General features: G+C 43.4%; 1 protein-coding gene across 1 annotated transcript; it reads right to left on the bottom strand.

The window, feature by feature from the left end:
* Positions 1–10,946: 10,946 nt before the first annotated feature.
* On the bottom strand, positions 10,947–15,630 carry PRND (prion like protein doppel). The gene is given in 3 exon segments (XM_045006454.1): positions 10,947–11,514; positions 15,519–15,594; positions 15,597–15,630. Coding segments are annotated over 3 exon segments (678 nt in total).
* Positions 15,631–20,223: the final 4,593 nt, after the last annotated feature.

Here is a 20,223-nt window from a genome sequence, read left to right as displayed (position 1 = left end):
CAAGCCCAAGAAGCTCTCACAAAGTGCATCTTGCCATTAACACCCCCTTCTCTATACTGAGTAGTGTCTAGCTCAGGGATCAGCAACCTTTGGCATGCGGCTTGTCAGGGTAAGCACCCTGGGGGGCCGGGCTGGTTTGTTTACCTGCTGCATCCACAGGTTCAGCTGATCACGGCTCCCACTGGCTGGGGTTCACTGTCCCAGGCCAATGGGGGCTGCAGGAAGCGGCGCGGGCCGAGGGATATGTTGGCTGCTGCTTCCCGCAGCCCCCCCCATTGGCCTGGGATGGAGAACCGTAGCCAGTGGGAGCTGCGATAGGCCAAACCAGCCCGGCCTGCCAGGGTGCTTACCCTGGTGAGCCGTGTGCCAAAGGTTGCCGATCCCTGGTAGCTTGAGAGTGTCTGCTGATTATACTTGTGGTAACATCTTATGGGGAGTGCAATGATTTATTTGCCTGAAGAATGCTATGCAGCCACTAGATGTCTCTATGATGTATAGGCATCCAGCATGTGGCTCCTGGTAAACAAGGCATACTAAGCCGAAACTTGAGCTGTGTGGAAGCCTGTTGATCTGTAGTTGTTTTGTTTAACAAATGGTTTGTTTATGGAGGTCTGTGATTTCATACATGGGGAGGAAGGAAAAGGTCCCAAACTGCTGAAATTTCCAATAGCAATTTGATAAGCTGAGTATTTGGGGGAGTCCTCTGCAGCTCTGAGAACTGCTTAGATGAGAGACAGACCATTCTGTGGTTATCTTTACTATGCACACACATAAGTGAAAGGAGTGATGAGAGAGATCCCTTCCTGGCAGCACTTAGAACTTGAGCCCTGTTCCAATAAAGTTCAAGTTGTGCAAGGTTAGCCCATCTCCTCTTAATTCTCCATGGGGTTTGAACATTGCTTTCTATTTATGCTCATAGCTGAAGGAAATGCTGGGAATCCTGTGATATCTTTCCAGTAACTCTCATTTAAACGTGTAATTTGCCTCTCATGCTAGGCTTGATTGCTGGTAAGCTTTGCATTAGCAGAGCAGTTGTTGTAAAGAGTGGCTCTTTTGACGTGATTTATCTCTCTCCCCCACTATTTACACAACAAAGTGTTTTCTGACCTCTGTGCTGTAATATCACTCTTCACAAATAACTTCCTTTCTGACTGACCCGCCATGCACCAAGGAACTGAAATACTGTACTCCACTGATTTGATCATTATGATAATTACCCTGTGTATTAGATTTTTGGCGATGGGCCCTGCTGTGCTGGGTGCAGTGTATGAATGTTGTAAACTCTTCAGGACTAACAGCCTTTGATAAGCTATGTAAGCAAGACAGACAAAAGATGGAAGGAAAGGCAAGCAGCCTTGTCCCTATTTTATAGGTGGGGTCGGGGAGAGAAGGAAGCTGAGAGATGAAGCAACTTGCTCAAGGTTACACAGGGAGTCTGTTATAGAGCAAGGAGATGAATCCACGTCTCCTGAGGTCCAGGGTCTTAACCGAAGAACATCCTTCATCTCTAAGTAGGAGTCACTCTACCGAGTCCTTCACAGATATGTTTTAAAGGAAAAACTTTTAAATGTACATACCGAGCCATGCCCATAAAAGATGATCCCAACCCTGTACTGTACGTGGGTGTGCGGCACACTCGATGGGGCATGTAATTATTGCGTTGTGCCTCTGGGCAGATACAGTAAAACATATCTCTGTGCAGAGGGGGGCATAAATCCTCTTCTGAAGGTCTGGAGGGCTCAAGAGATGCATGGGCATTGTGCTGGCCTGCTGCATGGGGAGGTGAATTTCACTCATACCCTGAAAGCACGAAACAGATACCTATGTTGCACCATAGTCCTGGTTTGGTTGTCCACAGTGGGGAGTGAACCTGCGACTTCTGGCTCTTAAAACTGGGCTGCTAGCCAAGGCAGTGACAGGCTTATCAACCATTATAGTCACTTGTCCACCGCTAGAAGGAGACAGAGCACCACCCTGAGTGGATGTGGGTTATACATCTGTGGAAAAATATGGTACTCTGTTCCCATTATGATCCTGGGCAAAACTCCCCTTGGTTTCAATGGGAGAGTAAAACACCTACTCCTCCATTTATTTTTTTGTCTGAGGAAGGATCCGAACCCATTTGCATTCTCTCTCTTGCTGCTGTTTGCCTGGGAAAGCACATGTATAATCCTTCAGGCCATAAACACTAACGTATAATCAAATGCAAAAAACCTCAAATCCACATATCCAAGGGCACGAACTGAAGAGGAGCCAGCCTTGCTCAAAATTGGTTCGGCTTTTGCCAGTTTGTCTCTTAACCCTAGTCCACAATAAAATACCCAAGTCATCGTCCGCTCATGCTGGAAAGAGTTTAGAGGTTGCCTGTCTAAATCTGTAGTTCAGAGATTTGATGGTATTACAACATTGCATACACAGTATTGACGCATTTGTGTTCATACGATATGATTATCCCTTTATGTCATGTATCCTGAGTCTGCGTATGGGTGCATAAGCATGCGCATGGACTTCTCTAGACTCATAGTTTAAAGCAGTGGTTCTCAAACTTTTGTATTGGTGACCCCTTTCACAGAGCAAACCTTGGAATGTGACCACCCCTTATAAATTAAAAACCTCTTTTTTTTTTTAATATTTAGCACCATTATAAATGCTGGGGGTGGAGGCTGACAGCTCGCAGCCCCCTGAGGGGTCATGACCCCTACTTTGAGATCCCCTGGTTTAAGGGACCAATAGATCATGTAGTCTGACTTTCTGTACATCACAGACCTCTAAACACCACCTAGTTACCCCTGCGTTGACCCCAATAACTTGGATTAGATTAAAATATTAAAACATGTCAGAGACTAAACCAGGGTGGGCAAACTTTTTGGCCTGAGGGCCACATCAAGGAATGGAAATTGTGTGGTGGTCCATGAATGCTCACAAAATTGGGCTTGGGGTGTGGGAGGGGGTGAGGGCTCTGGTTGGGGGTGTGGGCACTGGGATGGGGCTGGGGATGAGGAGTTTGGGGTGTAGGAGGATGCTCTGGGCTGGGACTGAGGGGTTTGAAGGGTGGGAGAGGGATCAGGGATGGGGCAGAGGGATTGGATGTGGCAAGAGGCTCAGGGGTGCAGGTTCTGAGCGGTGCTTACCTCAAGTGGTTCCCAGAAGCAGCAGCATGGCCCTTCTCCAGCTCCTATGCGCAGGCATGGCCAGGCGACACTGCACGCTGCCCCATCCGCAGGCGCAGCACCTGCAGCTCCCATTGGAGCACTGGAGGGAGCCATTGAAGGGCGTAGGAGCTGGACCAGGGCCATGCCAGCTGCTGCAGCTTCTGGGAACTCCATGGAGCAGCTTCTGACCCTGCACCCTGGCTAGAGTGCTGGAGCAGGGCCATGCCATGGCTTTGGAGAGCTGGAGTGGCCTCTGACCCAGTGCCCCGGCTGGAGCACTGGTGTGGAACCAAGCTATAGACCCCGCTCCCTAGTGGAGCTGGCGTGCCGCCTTAAAATGGCACGTGGGCTGGATCCAACCCGGGGGCCGTAGTTTGCCCACCCCTGGACTAAACTGTTGTGTGCCACAGGCAGAGAATGGGATGGCCCAAGGTACACCAGTAGCTGAGGTCCCTGCAATGGTAGGGAATTGATTTGGTGAGAGAGACCCAGATGAACCTAGCAAGTGACCCACAGCCCATGCAGAGGAAGGAGAGAAGGGATGATGCCGCATACACTTAAAACTGAGTATAGCCTCTTGTCCAGCAACACATTTAAGCCAGGGCTTTGATTCAATCATCTGAGCAGCCCCTTTGAAGTCAATGGCACTTCTCGCGTGCTTAAAAGTTAAGTATGTGCTTAATTGCTGTGCGGGATCAGGGCCACAACAACCACCACTGGCATGTTTTTTTTGATGTACATGGAATTAATAAGCACTGCACCTGGTACTGTTCCCAGGATTATATCTTCAAGTAGTAGGAAAACTTGTTTTATTTGAGATTTCCTTTGAGGGGAGAAACAAGGGTTGGGGATGTCTGTGTGTATGCATGTATAGCCTAGACCAGTTGTTTTCAATTTGTAGTCTGTGGACCCCTGGGATCTGCAGACTATGCCTAAGATTTCCAACGGGGTTCGCACGTCCATTCAAAAGTTTGTTAGGGGTCTGCAAATGAAAAAAGGTTGAAAATCACTAACCTAGACTAATATATTCTGTATATACTTAATGTTGCTGTATACTGCTATAATATATTAGTTTTACTACTATTTAGCTCTGTATGAAATTCTGTAGCTGTGGGTTTAATCCTGTATTGAAACAGCAGTACAAATCTAGCCCACTGATGTAGGTGGGAGTCACTCTGGTTTACAGTGGTCTAAGCAAGAGCAAAGTCCGTTCAAGCACTTCCAGCTCAGCTTCTCATGAACAGTGAATAGATGATTACTGTAATTATGCGCTGGGATTTATTTTGGGCTGATCCCAAACTCGAAGCACTTCATGTTATTTAATCAAACCTTCACAAAGAACTTAAAAAAACACAGTCAGCAACACAATGACATTAATTAATGGTCTGAACCATAAAATGTCAGAAACTGCCTGACCTACCCCAATAACCCGGCAGGGACCTACATCCATCAAATTACCCACATAAAATATAGCCTTTTCAGTGTACCCAGAAAGCTTTTTATTATTATTTGATTATTATTATTAAAGTTACTTTTAAAGTAGCTGAAAGCACCACGATGAGGTGGGCCAAGGAGACAGGATTTTAGTTTTGCAAAACTGTTCTGGTCTTGCTTTTTAATGTTCAGAAACCAAACAAGGTTTGGTTTTTTAGGGCCTGATCCAAAAGCCGATGAAACCAATGGGAATCTTTCTGAGACTTAGATGGACTTTGGGTCAGCCCCTTTGATCTTTCTTTACCTCATTCATTATCTGCCATGTCAGCAGGCATGACACAGCTTTAGAATGCTTTCTCTGTTTCTATCCTTGCATCCTTGCTTATGCATGCCAAAGCAGAACTCTGTTGCTCTTATGGTATTGCAGTATATGCGGCCCTGACTCAGCAAGACGCGTAAGCATATGGTTTAAAATAAATGTATAAAGTCAATGGGGCTACTCACATGCTTAGAATTAGGCACATCTTTGGGCATCTGGCTAAAAAGAGGTCTAAAATCACATGCCTGTGTTATCTAGGCACAACTAACCCACTTCTCCTTTATAACTCCATTGACTTCAGTGAATTTATCCCATCCTGTTAAATATGGAACATGAGACTGAAATCTGAATTTCTTTGCTTGCAGTTGTAGCAACCTGCATGGAACTTGGAGGGAGGAGCACAGGTTGTAGGAGGTGAGAATTCTGGAGTGGGCACCAGAAAGTCTGTCTGTGTGCGCATGACTGGAATGCTAACTGCAGTTGCAGCATCCCAGTAGATAACTTTCTTAATAAAGAGCCATTTTACTTATAGAAGTGTAGTCCTCTCATGTTATCACCTAGAACCTGGTGCATGAAACAGCAGACAGAATCATAGTGACAGCAATCAATTCCTAGGGGAGCCAGTCCATTCTCCCATGACAGTGCAGGACTGTTCCCTAGAGCATATTGTCCTACTGGCTTGTCCTGCCTAGATTTAACTGTTTTTTATTTTTATTTAATATTTGTAGATTACATGTCTTAATTTTCGGTAGCATCAAAAAGAAAATAATATGTAGGCATCAACAGTCAAATGGCTTATGATGTGAGCACAATATTCATTTGTTTCAAGTGCTAAATATTGTATCGATTTAATGGCATAATAAGCTTCAGTGGCTCCACAGGGCCCATAACAATTATCATCCAAGGAATTGTTTCATTTTGATTGAGACTCCTATTCCTCAAACACAATGGATCAATGTATTAAGGCAAATCAAACCCATTCATCTTTTTTTTGATCCACTAGGGTTAGTATTGTTGGATCAATAAACAGAACTGTAACAATTCCAATTAAAAACAGTTCTGTTTGTAGTAATCTTCTCCAGTCAAGCAATTAGAGACATTAAGCTGCTATGAAACCTTGCTATTCCATATCAACAGTGTATAGGTAGGATTTTCTTTTTTAAGCAACCTGGAGCGTGTTGCTTTTTTCTAGCAGTGGGCTCTGAAATGACATCAGTAAACAAGCATTCTGAAATGTGTTGCTAAGTTTCTTCATAGAAAGCGGCAGTTCTCACCGCAGATAACAGACAATTTGGAAAGTATGAGTATAGAAGCCAATTTAAAGATTATGTGGATCCAGCCACAGAAGCAAATGCTTCTGAGGGAGATAATTTGTGTGCTTCAGCCAGTAGATGGTGCTGTTTGTTCCATTCTTAACTGCAGGGGCTGAGACACCTTTGCAAAAGGGTAGTTGATTGGTGTGTAGGGGTCACTGACTCCATGTACTAAGGGTGAAATTCATCCATGTGCAGATGCCCAGCACTCCCGTGCTGGACCTCAGGGCTGAATTGCATCTGAGAGCACATCTTTTGAATTCCCAGCTCCATGTCCTGTTACCTTGGACAGCACATGCATTTCTGCAGTTTTTATGTGTTGATGTTTCAGATTTTCCAATAACTATTATGCAGAGTCCCACATCCCTGGGGAAGCCAAAGTCTCCAGCCTTGCATTTCCTGCTGTTGGGAAGTTGCTTCTTGATGCTCAGCCTAAATTTAATCCATTTTCTCCTACCTATATCCCATATCACACAGTAACAGTCCCCTTCCTTCCCAGGTGTTTATACCCATCAGATATTTGTAGGCTGCTATCCTGTTCCATTGCCCTCTCTTTGTGGTGACTTGTATGACCTCTTTGTTTCTGTAAATTGGGGAACAGAGGGGATAACAGTTGCTTATTGGCTCTGCTCTGAGCATTATGATCATCATTATTTTCCCCGTGCTGGGGGAGCTATATTGGGGTTTTTCTTATCTGTCATGAACCTGATTCTTTCTCATTTACATTCAGGCCACTTTATACTGATCTGGTAGTGTAAAGGGACCATTTAAAGTAGGTATAATTTACCCATATGCTTCTCTGGAAATGTAAAGTGGGTGTAAAGTGGCCTTAGTGTAAAAGATCAATAAGATGTGTAGGGCCTGATTTGTCAATCTACGAAAGCATAGTACTTGCATTGATGCAGCTAATGGATATAGGTACCATAGAGATGGCTTTATGTTCCTTCCTATTTATTACCATTATTGCTGTAACATCTAGGAAACGAAACAATAGACCAGGGCCACGTTGAGCTAGGTGTTATACACAAACAGAACAGAAAGCAGTCCTTGCCCCAAGGCGCTTATAGTCTACGCAATCGGGTTGCTGCACAGAGTCATATATAATATAGAAACCTATAGAACGTTTTAATTCCCAGGGTCATGGAGGATTGCAGTCAGTCAATGCAGGCAGCCTCGGAGGCAACGGGAGAAGAAAAATGTATTACCATCTCGAGAGCACTCCACGCATTGCTCCTTACCCACCAATCTATGGTACTTGCATGGCCCCCATTATCTGAGCACCTCACAGTCCTTTTTGTATTTATCCTTACCACACCCTTGTGGTAGGGCAGTGTTGTTATTCCCATTTTACAGATGGGGAACTGAGGCACAGAGAGACTGTGATTTACCCAGGATTACACAGGTCTATGACAGACCACAGAACTGAACCTAGGCCTTCCAGGTCCCAGGCTAACGACCTAACCACTTGACCATCCTCTCTCCAGCACTATGGTCCTGCTGTGATTTTTTTTTTTTGTGGTTACTTCAGAAAAAGCTTTCTGCTGCCCAGAGAGCCAAGTCCAGCAGGATTTAATGAGTGTGAGCCTTCTGCTTGGGGTGCAGTGCTGATTGGCAACTCCTCCCCCCCCCCCCCCCGCTAACACAATCTTAATCCTTACCCATCATGGCAGCACGTAGGAATGCAGTTCGGTGATGGTCTCCAAGTTAAATCAAGCTGCCTGTGCCTTTTTGAGAGAGAATGTCAGGTCAGAGGAGTATGTCCAGTGGGAGAAGCTAATGCTATATGCTTTAAGCCAGTGTTCTTTCTGGAATTGAATGACTGAGGCTATGTTCTACCTGGAGGGACGCTTTGTACTCTCTGCTTTTGCTTACGAATTGCTCTTGTAGCCTGGCTTTTCATTCTTCTCCTTCTTTTTTTTTTTTATGGTCTCAGACTATTTCTTCTGCAACAGGGTTCATGTGTCAAGTTTTGTTACGTATGGAGCTTTTGAAATAGCGATTGGGAAATGGATGGGTGGATTTTTTTGACCCCATGAAAAACTGCAATGAAAATTAAATCTGTTTTGCTGGCAGTTTATTTTATTTTATTTATTTTTTGAGGGGGGTTGTAACACAAAATACCCAATGCATTTTTCTGATAATTTTTTGTTCTTAGTTGAATGGTCACTCACCTGTTTTTCTTATTTTAAAAAAATGTTTGATAGAAAATTGTGTTTTTTAAATCAGCAGTGGAGCTTTTCTGATTTACACCAGCTGAGGACCTCACTCTGCTCTTAATTTGGATAATAATGATGCAATTGCAGAGACAGTCTGGGTGCCGCTGATTCCAGGGACAGAGTTGTTTCTGCTGCAGATCAGTGTCTGTCGGAGTGATGCGATGTAGCGAAATGTAATTAGCTGACAGCATCATCTCCTCTCCTGTAATATGCCAGAGTCAGCTGTGATGTAATGTAACCTCGTTAATGTGAGAAGGGCATAGCCCTCTACATGGGCACATTAATCCTTCATTTCAAACTAAGCACAAACCATTGTGCCCCACCCATTATTGTCCCATTAAACATTCATTTAGAATTCTTTACACTCAAAAAGAGACTCCTTACCACTAAAGCGTTTACTGTCTCTGCAGCCAAGTGCATGATGTTCTATTCATCTCTAAGCAGCTCCATTTTCAGTGATGCATGAGCAGATGATGACCATGTAGAATATGAATTCCTTCATATTTGAGGGGAGCGAGATGCTTATATCCTTCATAAGGACTATTGAAATAGGACACAACTGCTTGATAAAGAGAAAGAGGTCCCATTGTGTTACGTGCTTACAGACACAGTGGGAGACAGTCCCTTACAGTCTCGAAGCTTTAGTTAAGGCTACATTTATGACACGGAGGTCACGGAATCCGTGATATCCAGAGACCTCCGTGACATTCTCTGCTTCAGCCCCAGGGGCTGCAGGACTCTGGAGCTGGCAGCCAGTGGGGCCATGGCAGGGTACCAGTGACTGGAGATAGCCTCACACAGGGTCAGAGGGACACCTTGGGCGAGCGGCTGGTGGTGTCCCATTTTCTATTTGGGAAATAGGGTCACCCTGCAGCTCCCAGCCACCGTGGGCAGAAGGGGCCCCCCCTGAAGTTTCCAGCTGCCACAGGCTTTTGCCACAGCAGCAAAAGTCACAGACAGGTCATGGCTTCCGTGAATTTTTGTTTATTGCTTGTGAACTGTCTGTGACTTTTACTGCAAATAACTATGACAAAATCTTCGCCTTCGTTATAGTTAATCCAAAAGACCAGCCTTTCTTTAGAACATCTAATAACCTCTGTAAAGCAGGATCACTGGATTTGGTGCAACATTTACCATCCCCATCCACTCTCTTGCACCTGGGCATCTTGTCGGTTGAGACTCAACATGTGGGAGGAAGTTTGGTTGCTCAGTAGGTTTCCTTATACTCTGGCTTTCTTATATTCCATAATGCTCTTCCAAATATGCTTTGCTCCATCCCAGTATTCAATATCATTACCACTACTGAGTTTCCGATGAGTCTCAAATATGCTGATTAGGAATGGCAAAGCAAAGAAATGAGGGACTGCTAGGGCCACACAGATCACTGTCTACCGAATAGGTTGGTCATTCAACTGTGCAAATGCAACCCATGCACCTTCTGGGTGTGGTGGTCTGTCTCATCTAGGGGCACCGAGACCACTTAGAGAGAGAGATAAAATGAGTTTGCTCTACAGCCTTGGCTAACAGGCAGTTGGCTTTTAGCTCATGCAATAGAGGCTCATGCACTAAGCTCCAGAGGTCCCCAGTTCGATCCTGCCCGCCATTGAGCAGGGTCTGTTGGTATTACGCAAACTGAAGAGGTGAAGACTGTCTTTGCAACCAGCTCATGGCTTCCTTCACTTTAATGTTGTTGCATGTTGGAATTTAATAACAATGCAAAGTATTGGAATAACCAGCTCAAATGGAATTATTTAATTAAAGATTAATACAGCAATATCCAGGATACAGAAAGAGAACATACTTTACCACCCCTGTACATGAAGAAGGTAGTTTAGTCCCATCTTCTGTACTTAGTGGATTGCTGGCAGTATTTATTCCCAATTTATCTCCCCAAAACTTTTTTTTTCCCTTTTACAGGGTGTGAGACAAAGAAATTTTTGTGGGGAGGGAAAAGTTACTTTCTCACAATTATTTTACTCTGTTTTCAATATCTCATTTTTACCTCATTACTTATGGGATTTCTTTTATGGTTATTTCACTTTACCTGATTGATAAACTAAAGGGGATTTATAATCTAGTCATTATTACTGACAGCCATGGCAACCAGTAGTTCTTAATGAGTTAACAACATCTCTCAGTGGGTCATTATTTCATTCATCACAGGAAAAGTCTGCAATAACAAGTGCCTCTTATCAATTATATGCAACCCGTATATTACCCAGTCTTGTTTACTAATAAGAATGTCTATTACCATAGAATCCAGAATCCCTCTCTGGACTAGATTAAAGGAGTTAAAAGATTAGCATGTTACTTTATTTGGACACACATTAATCCAGTTTAAAACAAAGCACATTAGTTTGCTAGATAAATCACACTTGAGTTTATACAGGATTTTGGTTAAAATAACAAATAAAAGAATTATGGAAGTTTAGCATATACAAATCATAAAAGGTAAATAGTTACTGATAGGCACTCCCCTTTTGCCAGTAAATCAAAGGCTTTTGCTGCAAGCTCATTGCACGGTAAGAGAAATAAAACTCACGAGGCAAAGCATTGCTAACCAACCAAAGGAACCGTGGATTGACAGAGCGAGGCTGCATGGTTGGCAGCAGAATTCCATTGCACACAAGTGGCTTATCACTTGCCACATGACCTTAGCGTACGCACTGGTGGCATTCTTTCCTTCAGATAAGTCCAGTTTGTTTTCAGTCAAATTCACCGTAACGTTAAAGCACTCGCTAACCAATGTGTCCTTGGTTGCGTTTGGCTCTAGTGACCGGAAGCACCTAGGGTAATAAACGCAATCGGGGAACTTTTTGAAGTTGTCGGTGTAATATTTGGCATCTTCGGGCTCGAGTTTGATGTCGAGCAATTGGCCAGTGTAACAGAGTGTTCCTGGAATCTTCACTGGTTCTTTTTTGGTTGGTGGGCTGGGCTTATTAACGGGGGGAGGGCTTTTATTCTGGTTTGCTTTCTTACTTGAGGAGCCCCTCCTACAAAGGGTGATATCGCTAGATAGCACCAGAAAAAGCATAGCCATCCAGCAGGTCACCATCCGGGTCCTTCCCATTCTGGAGGATCTGAAAGGGGAAGAGATTTGGATTATAAAGCCAGAAGGGACCACTGTGATCATCTAATCTGACCTGCTGAACATCCCTAAAATAATGCCTGTTTGAACTACGCTATATCCATCCAGTCTTGACTTATCACAGGGGTTCGCAAAGGTTGCCAAGTGGTGTGCCGAGTCTTCATTTATTCATTCTAATTTAAGATTTTGTGTGCCAGTAATAAAGGTTAACGTTTTTAGGTCTCTTTCTATAAGTCTATAATATATAACTATACTATTGTACGTAAAGTAAAATAAGGTTTTTAAAATGTTTAAGCAGCTTCATTTAAAATTGAATTAAAATGCAGAGCCCGCTGGACCGGTGGCCATGACCCGGGCAGTGTGAGTACCACTGAAAATCAGCTTTTGTGCCGCCTTCGGCATATGTGCCATAGGTTGCCTATCCCTGACTTAAAGAATAGCAATTGATGGCGAATCCGCCAGAACAGTTGGCAACTTGATAATTAACCTTTGAATCTCACTATTTTAAAAGATTTCCAGTTTGAACTGGTCCAGCTTCTACTTCCAGCCATTGGATCTTCTTATGCTCTTTGTCTGCTAGATTGAAGAGCCCATGTAGGTACTTACAGCCTGTGATAGAATCGTCCTTTAACTTTCTCTTAAGCTAAATATTTTTATCTCCTTGAGTCTGTCACTATAAGGCATGTTTTCCAATCCTTTCCTAATTCTCATGGCTCTTCCTGATCCCTCTCTAATTCCACAATGTCCTTCTTGGATTAATGCTAATTCTTAACAACCTAATGTATTTCCTATAGATATGGGCTCAATCCCAACACGCTGTAAACTTTTTGGAGGGTTTCAGAATCCTAGCCTGCATCTAGACCTGAATTTTGCAAACAGTTCCTAACTTTGTAATTGACAAAACCAACCCCCTTGTCGCAAATGCTCCCCCACCTTTTTTGGAAGAGGAGGAGGAACAACTCTGATTCCAAATTCTCCAGCACGTCAATTCCATGACCTATGCAGTTTGGGCAAGCTGTTTGACTGCTGAGGTAACAACCAGGGGAAGCTGCCAACATTTAGGTGACAAATAATCATAAGTAGATAGCGCTCTTCATCCAGAAGTTTCAAAGGACTTTATAACGAAGCATCACAACCCTTCAGGATTACCCAGAGGCTGAGTAAGAGCAGCCAGATACTTCCTTTTAGCTGGAGGAAAGATGGTTTAATGGTTACAGCACCACCTAGCACTTGAGACCCGAGTTCAATTCCCCCGCTCTGCCACAGATTTCCGAGTTGGCCTGGCATTAAATCACTTTCCATCTCTGGGCCTTGTCAAATGGGCATAGTCACACTGCCCTGCCCCACAGGTGTGTTGTGACCTGCCCAGAAACTACTGCAGTGCGGGGCCATTTAAGATACAACTGCAGTTGCACGGTGCAGTAGACTGACATGTCCTTGCAAAGCACTGGTTCAGCTGCAGGTGCAAAGGTACCATCATGTAAGTAGCCAGAGTGATATTTCCTTTTTACATCCAGGGAAACTGAGGCACAGGTTAAAGTCAATGGTTGCTATTTTCAAAATGACCTTGGGGATTTAGATGCTTTCCCCATTGAGATTTAAGTAGGGAGTTCAGGGCTTTCTAATGTCTCAGTATTTTGGAATTAACTCCTAATGAACTAGGCTGCCATAAGAGCTTTCTTTGTATGCTGCTAAAGGAGAATTAAGAATATTGAACAGGGCTCTCCAGGAACACATTGGTCCCACTGACTTCAGTGGGCTTTGGATCAGGTGCATATTAGTTTTTAATGATCCTTTGCTGTTCTCCACCTAACCCCATTTACTTCTGAACCCACCATGTTTGGGAATTGCATTGGGGGTAAGAAATAACTAATAGCCACAACCCATAGTGTGCCATTGGGTATCAAGCAGAACTCCCTCCATCCATATCAATGGGTGTGTGTGTGTGGGGGGGGGGGGAAATCTGCTTAAAAATCAATCCATTGGACTCCTCATAATAAGTTTTGAAACTGTTCATGTTTACAGTGTGGAAATAGTTTTCTGAGCATGTAGGACCTGATCCAATGGGAGACTTTCCATTGACTTTGGGCTTTGCATCAGGTCCCTAATGTCCCAACTCATTCTGTGCTTATAGGAAGGCTGTTTTATGATCGTAGGACGTTGTTTTTTCATAAGGCTTCACTTTCAGTGGAAAGTAATGAGTAGATGCTTTCCAGCTAGGTTCATAGAGCAAGGTTCGTAGCTTGCAGCCCTGGGAAATTGTTCCACAGTACGTTACAGCTTCTTCCTGTGGAAATAGTGTGTGGCTGTTTTATTCATCACAGAAAACTGTGGGTAACTTTTTTTTTTTTTTTTTTTTTTTAAGGCTGTCAAATGAAGCTCCCCATTGAATCAATTCTGTGGACCCAGCTAAGGGTAGTCAGATGTACTGCTGAGTGTTGTCTCCGAATGCTCCACAGAAAAGAGAAAAAGGAAGAAAAATGTGTGCAATTACACATGCTTTCTCTCTCTTTCTCCCTCTTAGCTATGTACCCACAACCATGCATTCGGTTCAAATGTCCACGTTTGGGTGGGGGTTTTTTTTTTTTGCTTACCAGTCTTGTTCATCAGAGTGGCAGGCTAGAATGGAAAGATCAACAAGAGACAACAATGCTGATACCAGGGTGATAGGTGCATTTTAAATACCGGGGCAGATAGAGTATCATGTATATGTAGGGTGACCAGATGTCCCAAATTTATAGGGACAGTCCCGATTTTTGGGTCTTTTTCTTATATAGGCTCCTATTAACCCCCAACCTCTGTCCCGATTTTTCACATTTGCTGTCTGGTCACCCTACATATATGTATCATGTTGGTTAGCTTGAAACATATAGAAGATGGGATGGAGTGGATGCTTCTACACCATTTCCTATTCTTCCTGACCTCTGGTTAGAGCAGAGGAATTAGGTTCTCGTCCCCAGCTCTCCCACTGGCTTTCTCTGATCTTGGGTAAATCATTTAATGTCCCCGAGCCTTAGTTTCTCCATGTTTGTTTGCCTGTCTTGCAGGGGTGTGGTGGGAATGGATGATGGTAAGCCGCTTTGGGACCCTGAGAGCTCCAAGACAGGCAAGGTGGTATTATTGGGGGGGAAAATAGGGTGCTGCCTGTGTATTTCTGTAGAGCCAAATTGTGCAGCGTTTACTACGGCAAAACTCTGACTGAGAGTCAGAGGGACTGCTAGGAGAGTAAGGATCGGGTTAGAACAGAAGGATTTAGCTCGTTCATAAACAGACCATTAAGAAATTGCTTTAGTCCAAAGAAGAAATCACAAGCATAAGCAAGTTTGTGTATGTGATATTTTTTTTTCCCTGTGAGGCTAAATTCAGCAACGAAACCCACCAGATAAATTTTTTTGTAGATGATTTGTGGTTTTCCCTGTAAATATGGTACTACATACTCATATATTTGCTTCAATCTAAACTAGCAGATGAATAGAACTCTTCCATCATTCCTTTCTTTCCAGGAAAAGACTCCATAGATACAAGGTTTTGAAACTCAATGGAAAGGTCAGTTAGGGTCCAACATGCAACTATACCCATTTAAAAATATTTATCAATGATAGTTTTAATATCCCAGAGCAATTAACATTGCACGGGCTGGAAGAAACAGCCAGTTCTTTTAGGATCGAACCATGCAGATATCAGGTAACTTATCTGACAGCATGTCTAATAATCATCCAGATAAGAAAGCTTGAAGTGAATTCTGGTCCTTGTTACATCAATTCAATTCCTTTTGCTTCAAGATCAGTCTTTGGGTCATGAATTACTGCGGGTCCATGTGCAGTCCCTTTTATCCAGGTCACTTAGGAGTAACTGAAAACAAATGGTGATTTATGTAGCTCTGCAATTCACTGGACGGAGTGAGAGGTTTTTAAACAACAAAGGTAAATGGCAAAATCCTATGCAAACACAAATGGAAATAAGTGATAAAAATCTGTGCCAGATGTTGGTAATCACTCACCTTTCTGCTAGAGAGTTGCAGGTTGTCTTCTGGGGGAAGTGCAGGTCTCGATAGCATTTGCCAAGCTGAATCTCTCAAACTATATAGCAGTAGGTGGGGTATGTTCATTGCCAAATATGGCAAATTATTTCTCTCTGAGTGTACTGTGTCTGAGAGCATCTTCTGTTCCCTTCCCCTCCTCCCCTTTCAAGGTTTGAATTGCCTCTTGTTAAATATTCCATTTTCCTGTACATGTTAGAGATGAACTGAGCTGTGCAGTTTGTATTTGAACTGTAAGCTCTGTAGGGACAAGGACTGACTTTTTGTACAGCACCTAGCACAGTGAGGCCCTGATCCATTATTAGGGACTATAGGTGCTATTGCAATACAAATACTATCTGGACCTGGATCTGCATCTGAACTTGGCCAAACTTCTAGAGCAGTTGGGTTGAGTATTCAAGTTCAGATTGTGCCTAAAAAGAGGCTCAATATTGTGATGATGGGTGCCATATAAAACCTTAAGATCGATAGATAGATGCCATGAGTGCAGGGGCCTGGTCTAGATGACCTCTCAAGGTTCCTTCCAGTCCTATGATTCTATGCACCTCTGAGTTGTAAAACTGGGGTCTGGCTCCTGAAAAACCCTAAATTCTGAGAAGAATTCAGATCTGTCTTCTGATTTGTGGCCCATCTCCAGTAAGCACACATACTAAACATGGATTGTGTCGAGAATCTCAACACTTTTGTTTGGGAGGTTGATGGGGAAAGGGGATATTTGGATTTTGGGTTCTGGTTTGGTCTATTTCTACATAGTTGGGCCATGGGCATGATTCAAACTTTTAATCTGCCTTTGACAAATTGGAGATGGTTGGATCCAGGGAATTAGTTGGCACCTATCTCTACAATAAACTAAATCTTTCATCCAGAAAACGAACTCCAGATGGTTAGAGATCGCACCACTTTACACAGTAAGTGCAAGTCATTTAGGAATCAGATTTTCAGGATAGAAAAGACTTATGTGGTCATGTGTCTAATGGGAGGCAGTTCAAGAACTTCTCTTCTGGTTGGGCATGGAAGAACTAGATTCATATAGCTTTTCTAGTAATAAAGATTCCTCTAAGTCAAGCAAATGGCAGTCTCAAAGCAAGTTCTTTGTGTTTGATTTTTTTTCAATCCTGAATGCTGCTTGGTGGTAAATAAGATATAATCAAATAAAGAATTGTGAGAATGCAAATAATCAAAGAACTCAGAGAATGCAGAGTGTGCCAGAAATAAAGTCCACTGGCCATAATCTTGAATGTGTGGTTTTATGGTGTTCCTGACAATTAATGATATCCATAGCTCCTTTTCCCAACATTATGGACACCTAGGACACTGGAGAACATATTAGTAACACTTAAATTTCCCCATACCCCTATGAGCATTGTTCCATTCCTCTAAAGATGAGGAAACTGAGGCACAAGGAGGTTGAGCCCAAAAATTTCAAATGTGCCCTTTAACTTCCAGGTGCCTAATCCAAGACACGAGTTTCACATGCACAGAGTATGTGCACCTCCCAGTGACTTCATTTTGGTGGTGTGGGTGTCAGGTGCCTCTTAAATTCAGGATTTAGGTGTCTCATGCTCTGCCCTGAAAATTAGCAGGCACATCTCATTTTGGGCCTGAGATCACACAGGAAATCAATTACCAGGCCAGGAATGGCACCCAGGAGCCCTGGTTCCCAGTATCATGTTCTAAGCACTCAGTAAGCTGGCTTGTACCAGCAAAACTCCCAGATCTCTGCGAGTGTCTAATAGCTGAGTAAACACACCGAGCTATGTAAAAGCATCCCTTTACAAATTAACTGCTAGCCAAACTGCCAGTTTAGCTAGTTACGTGTCAGTCTCTTGCTGAACAGATGTGGGTTTTCTGCCTTTCTTGTAATTTAAACTGCTACCCCTAGCTGTAGTGAATTTCCTAGTAAAGGAAAACTCCAGTGTAAAATTATAATACTGCTACTCATTGCATCTGATTTCAAAGGGCTGAATTCTGTCCTTAGCTAAACACATGATACTTCTTTAGCAATTTTCAGGTCAATTCCCACTGATATCTAATTTCCCTAACCTGTAGTCCTTAATGGAACTGGTCAAGTAGCAGATTTTTTTTTTGGTTCACTGGCAGTTCTGAAAAATTGAAAAAATCAGTTTGGGTAGAATGAAACTGGATTTCTTTGTATGCAGGGTTGAGACTGCTGATTGGTATAGTGGGGATATGTCATGAGGGCTTTTAATGGGAAGACAAGTAGTTTGTGTGTGATGCTGTGGAGACGAGGGAGTCAACAGAGAGTGGTCTGGAAAAAGTGATAGGCTAGAAAAATGACATTTGCATCTGCGCCCTGAATGGTGGTCAAGGCTAAAGAAAAGATGTTGCTGTAATGGAGACATGAGGCCATGAGAACTGTCTCTTTACTAAAGCATTGTTTACATTCCTGCTGTGGGATCTTTTTTTGTTAATTGTCAAATTTTCTAGGACTCTCCTGTAAAGGGAGTTTTGTCTGAGGAAGAGCTATAAAAGATTTGCCCCCACAAGTTTATGTTGTGATGCACTAAACACAGGTCCTCTTTCTATCCGTAGTCACACCCAGCGGCTGAGTTACAGATGATGTCGCTGCCTTATGTAAGAAGTTTCTTGCTTTTGTGATTTTCTCTCCACTCTAATGTTGTTTGTCTTCTTCTTATTTATATAGCTTAAGAGGTTTAATTTCCAGTGTATCCAATCCATTCATCCATATTCATTCTGAAATACTGAAACATAACCCCTCTAAGAGCTAATGAGCCAAGAATACATTTATGCGTGATGTTAGTGGCAATTTCAATAATTACTTTTTTTTTTCAAAAAAGCACTTACTGTAATTTGGTGTTTTTATTAATTTTTCCCTTTAGCAGGCCCTGTCTTGTACTACTTACGTGGGCAGCAATCTTCATATCAACCAGTGTCTGGTATGGATTTAAAGATGAACAGTAAAACTTCTGACAGAACGCCTAAAGCTGCCAAAAGAAAAATAGGTGCTCTCTCCCACCCCTCTGCCTTTAGACTGGCCTCTTTCACAGAATATATATAGGCTTGATGATCCCAATTCTCCACTGACTTCAATGGAGCTACCTGGTGTCAGACAGTAGTGAATCAAGCCTAACATCAAAATTATTTTAAATAAAATTGTTTCACTATATTTTAGATTTTATTTTTTTTAAAGCCAGAAGGGACCATTATGATGATCTCATCTGACCTCCTACAAGCGACAGGCCCAGGGAATTTCACCTATTCCATCATCTGATCCAGAGCTCACTGAAGTCAGTAGACTCTTTCTATTGATCTCAGTGAAGACTGGTTCAGGTCTTCGTTGACAAATCCTCTGATTTGCTGAGCATCCTCTGTTCCTGCTGAACACAATGAGAGTTGATAGTACTCATGATCATGCAGAATCACACTCTTGCCGACCAGTTGATTCTTTCAGTATTTTCAGTTTCCTTTGCGGCAGCTAATAGAGAAGAAGGCTGGTGTAGTGGTTTAGGCAGTAAGGACTTGAGTCATGTCCAGTTCCCTGCTCCACTACAGATGTCTTGTGGGATCTTGGGCAAGTCACTTGGGCTGAAGGTTCAAAGGTAGTTAGGTGCTTCACTCCCATAGTTGGGAACTGGGCAGAGCATGGACTTGAACCTGCCAAATGAGTGCCTTGCTGCAGATTACTGGCTATTCTAGGGGGTCGGTCTCGCTGTCTCTCTGCCTCTGTCTCTCTTGTGTTTTCATGAAAATTTTTGAAAGGTCTTGGCTACATCCAGATGTGGAACAGATGTTTTTGCAATCTCAAATTTTCTTGGGGATAGGAAAACGGTTTCCCACCCAGCTCTAATGTTGCTACTGACCTCCTTTTGTAAAGTGCTCGGAGACTGACTGATGAAAAGCACCGGAGAAGGGCTAATGGGTATCATTTATTGAGCAAGCCCAGGTCTGTGTTCACAAGGTAACTCCCTATCAGAGGTAGCTGGCAATAAATTCCAAATGCAATTTATTTTTATGGCAGTAGCACCCATAGGCTTCAACCAGGGCCAGTTGAGCTAGATGCTAAGCAAATACTCACAGTAAAGCATGATTCCCTACTTTGTGATCTGAGACAAAACTCAAGTAGACAGGGAGCATGGATGCAACGACACAATTACACAGATTAGGCATTGCCTCCTTTGGTCCAGAACCCAAAGCCAGCTGAGGATGCCCTGTGAGGCATAGGGGTTGCCCCCGGAGAGGCCAGATAGTGATGACACCATTGTCATCTTTGGGAGGTTCCCCCAGGGAAGGGCAGCTGTAAGTTCTGGTGTATCCCACTTGCGGAATACTACCCTGGGAGGTGCACTGTTTAAGTGTGTCCCTTGGGCAGCCTAGCCCTGCTCCTCCACAACTAGTCTCATGGGTATGTCTATGTTCCCCACTAAACCCAGGCTCTGACATCAGATGTGAGCCTAAGCCCTCCCTCTGTCCACACAAATCAGGTCAGCAAGCGGTCAGGAGTTGGGTCCTAGGACCCTGCTGGGAGGAGGTGTGGGAGGTCAGAGTCTGAGTCTTGCTGTGACTCTGGTCCAAGCCCTGTCTTTTTGCAGCGTGGATACAGCTCAAGTGGCAGACGCGAGTCAGAGGGTCTTCATGGGACAGTATGGATGTGTTAGCATGGCTGTGAGACCCTGGTCCAGC

This window comes from Mauremys mutica, chromosome 2, assembly GCF_020497125.1.
Source record: "Mauremys mutica isolate MM-2020 ecotype Southern chromosome 2, ASM2049712v1, whole genome shotgun sequence".
Classification (NCBI taxonomy): domain Eukaryota; kingdom Metazoa; phylum Chordata; order Testudines; family Geoemydidae; genus Mauremys; species Mauremys mutica.
Note: the sequence above shows the minus strand (reverse complement) of the source record. Positions and strands in the feature narration are given on the sequence as shown.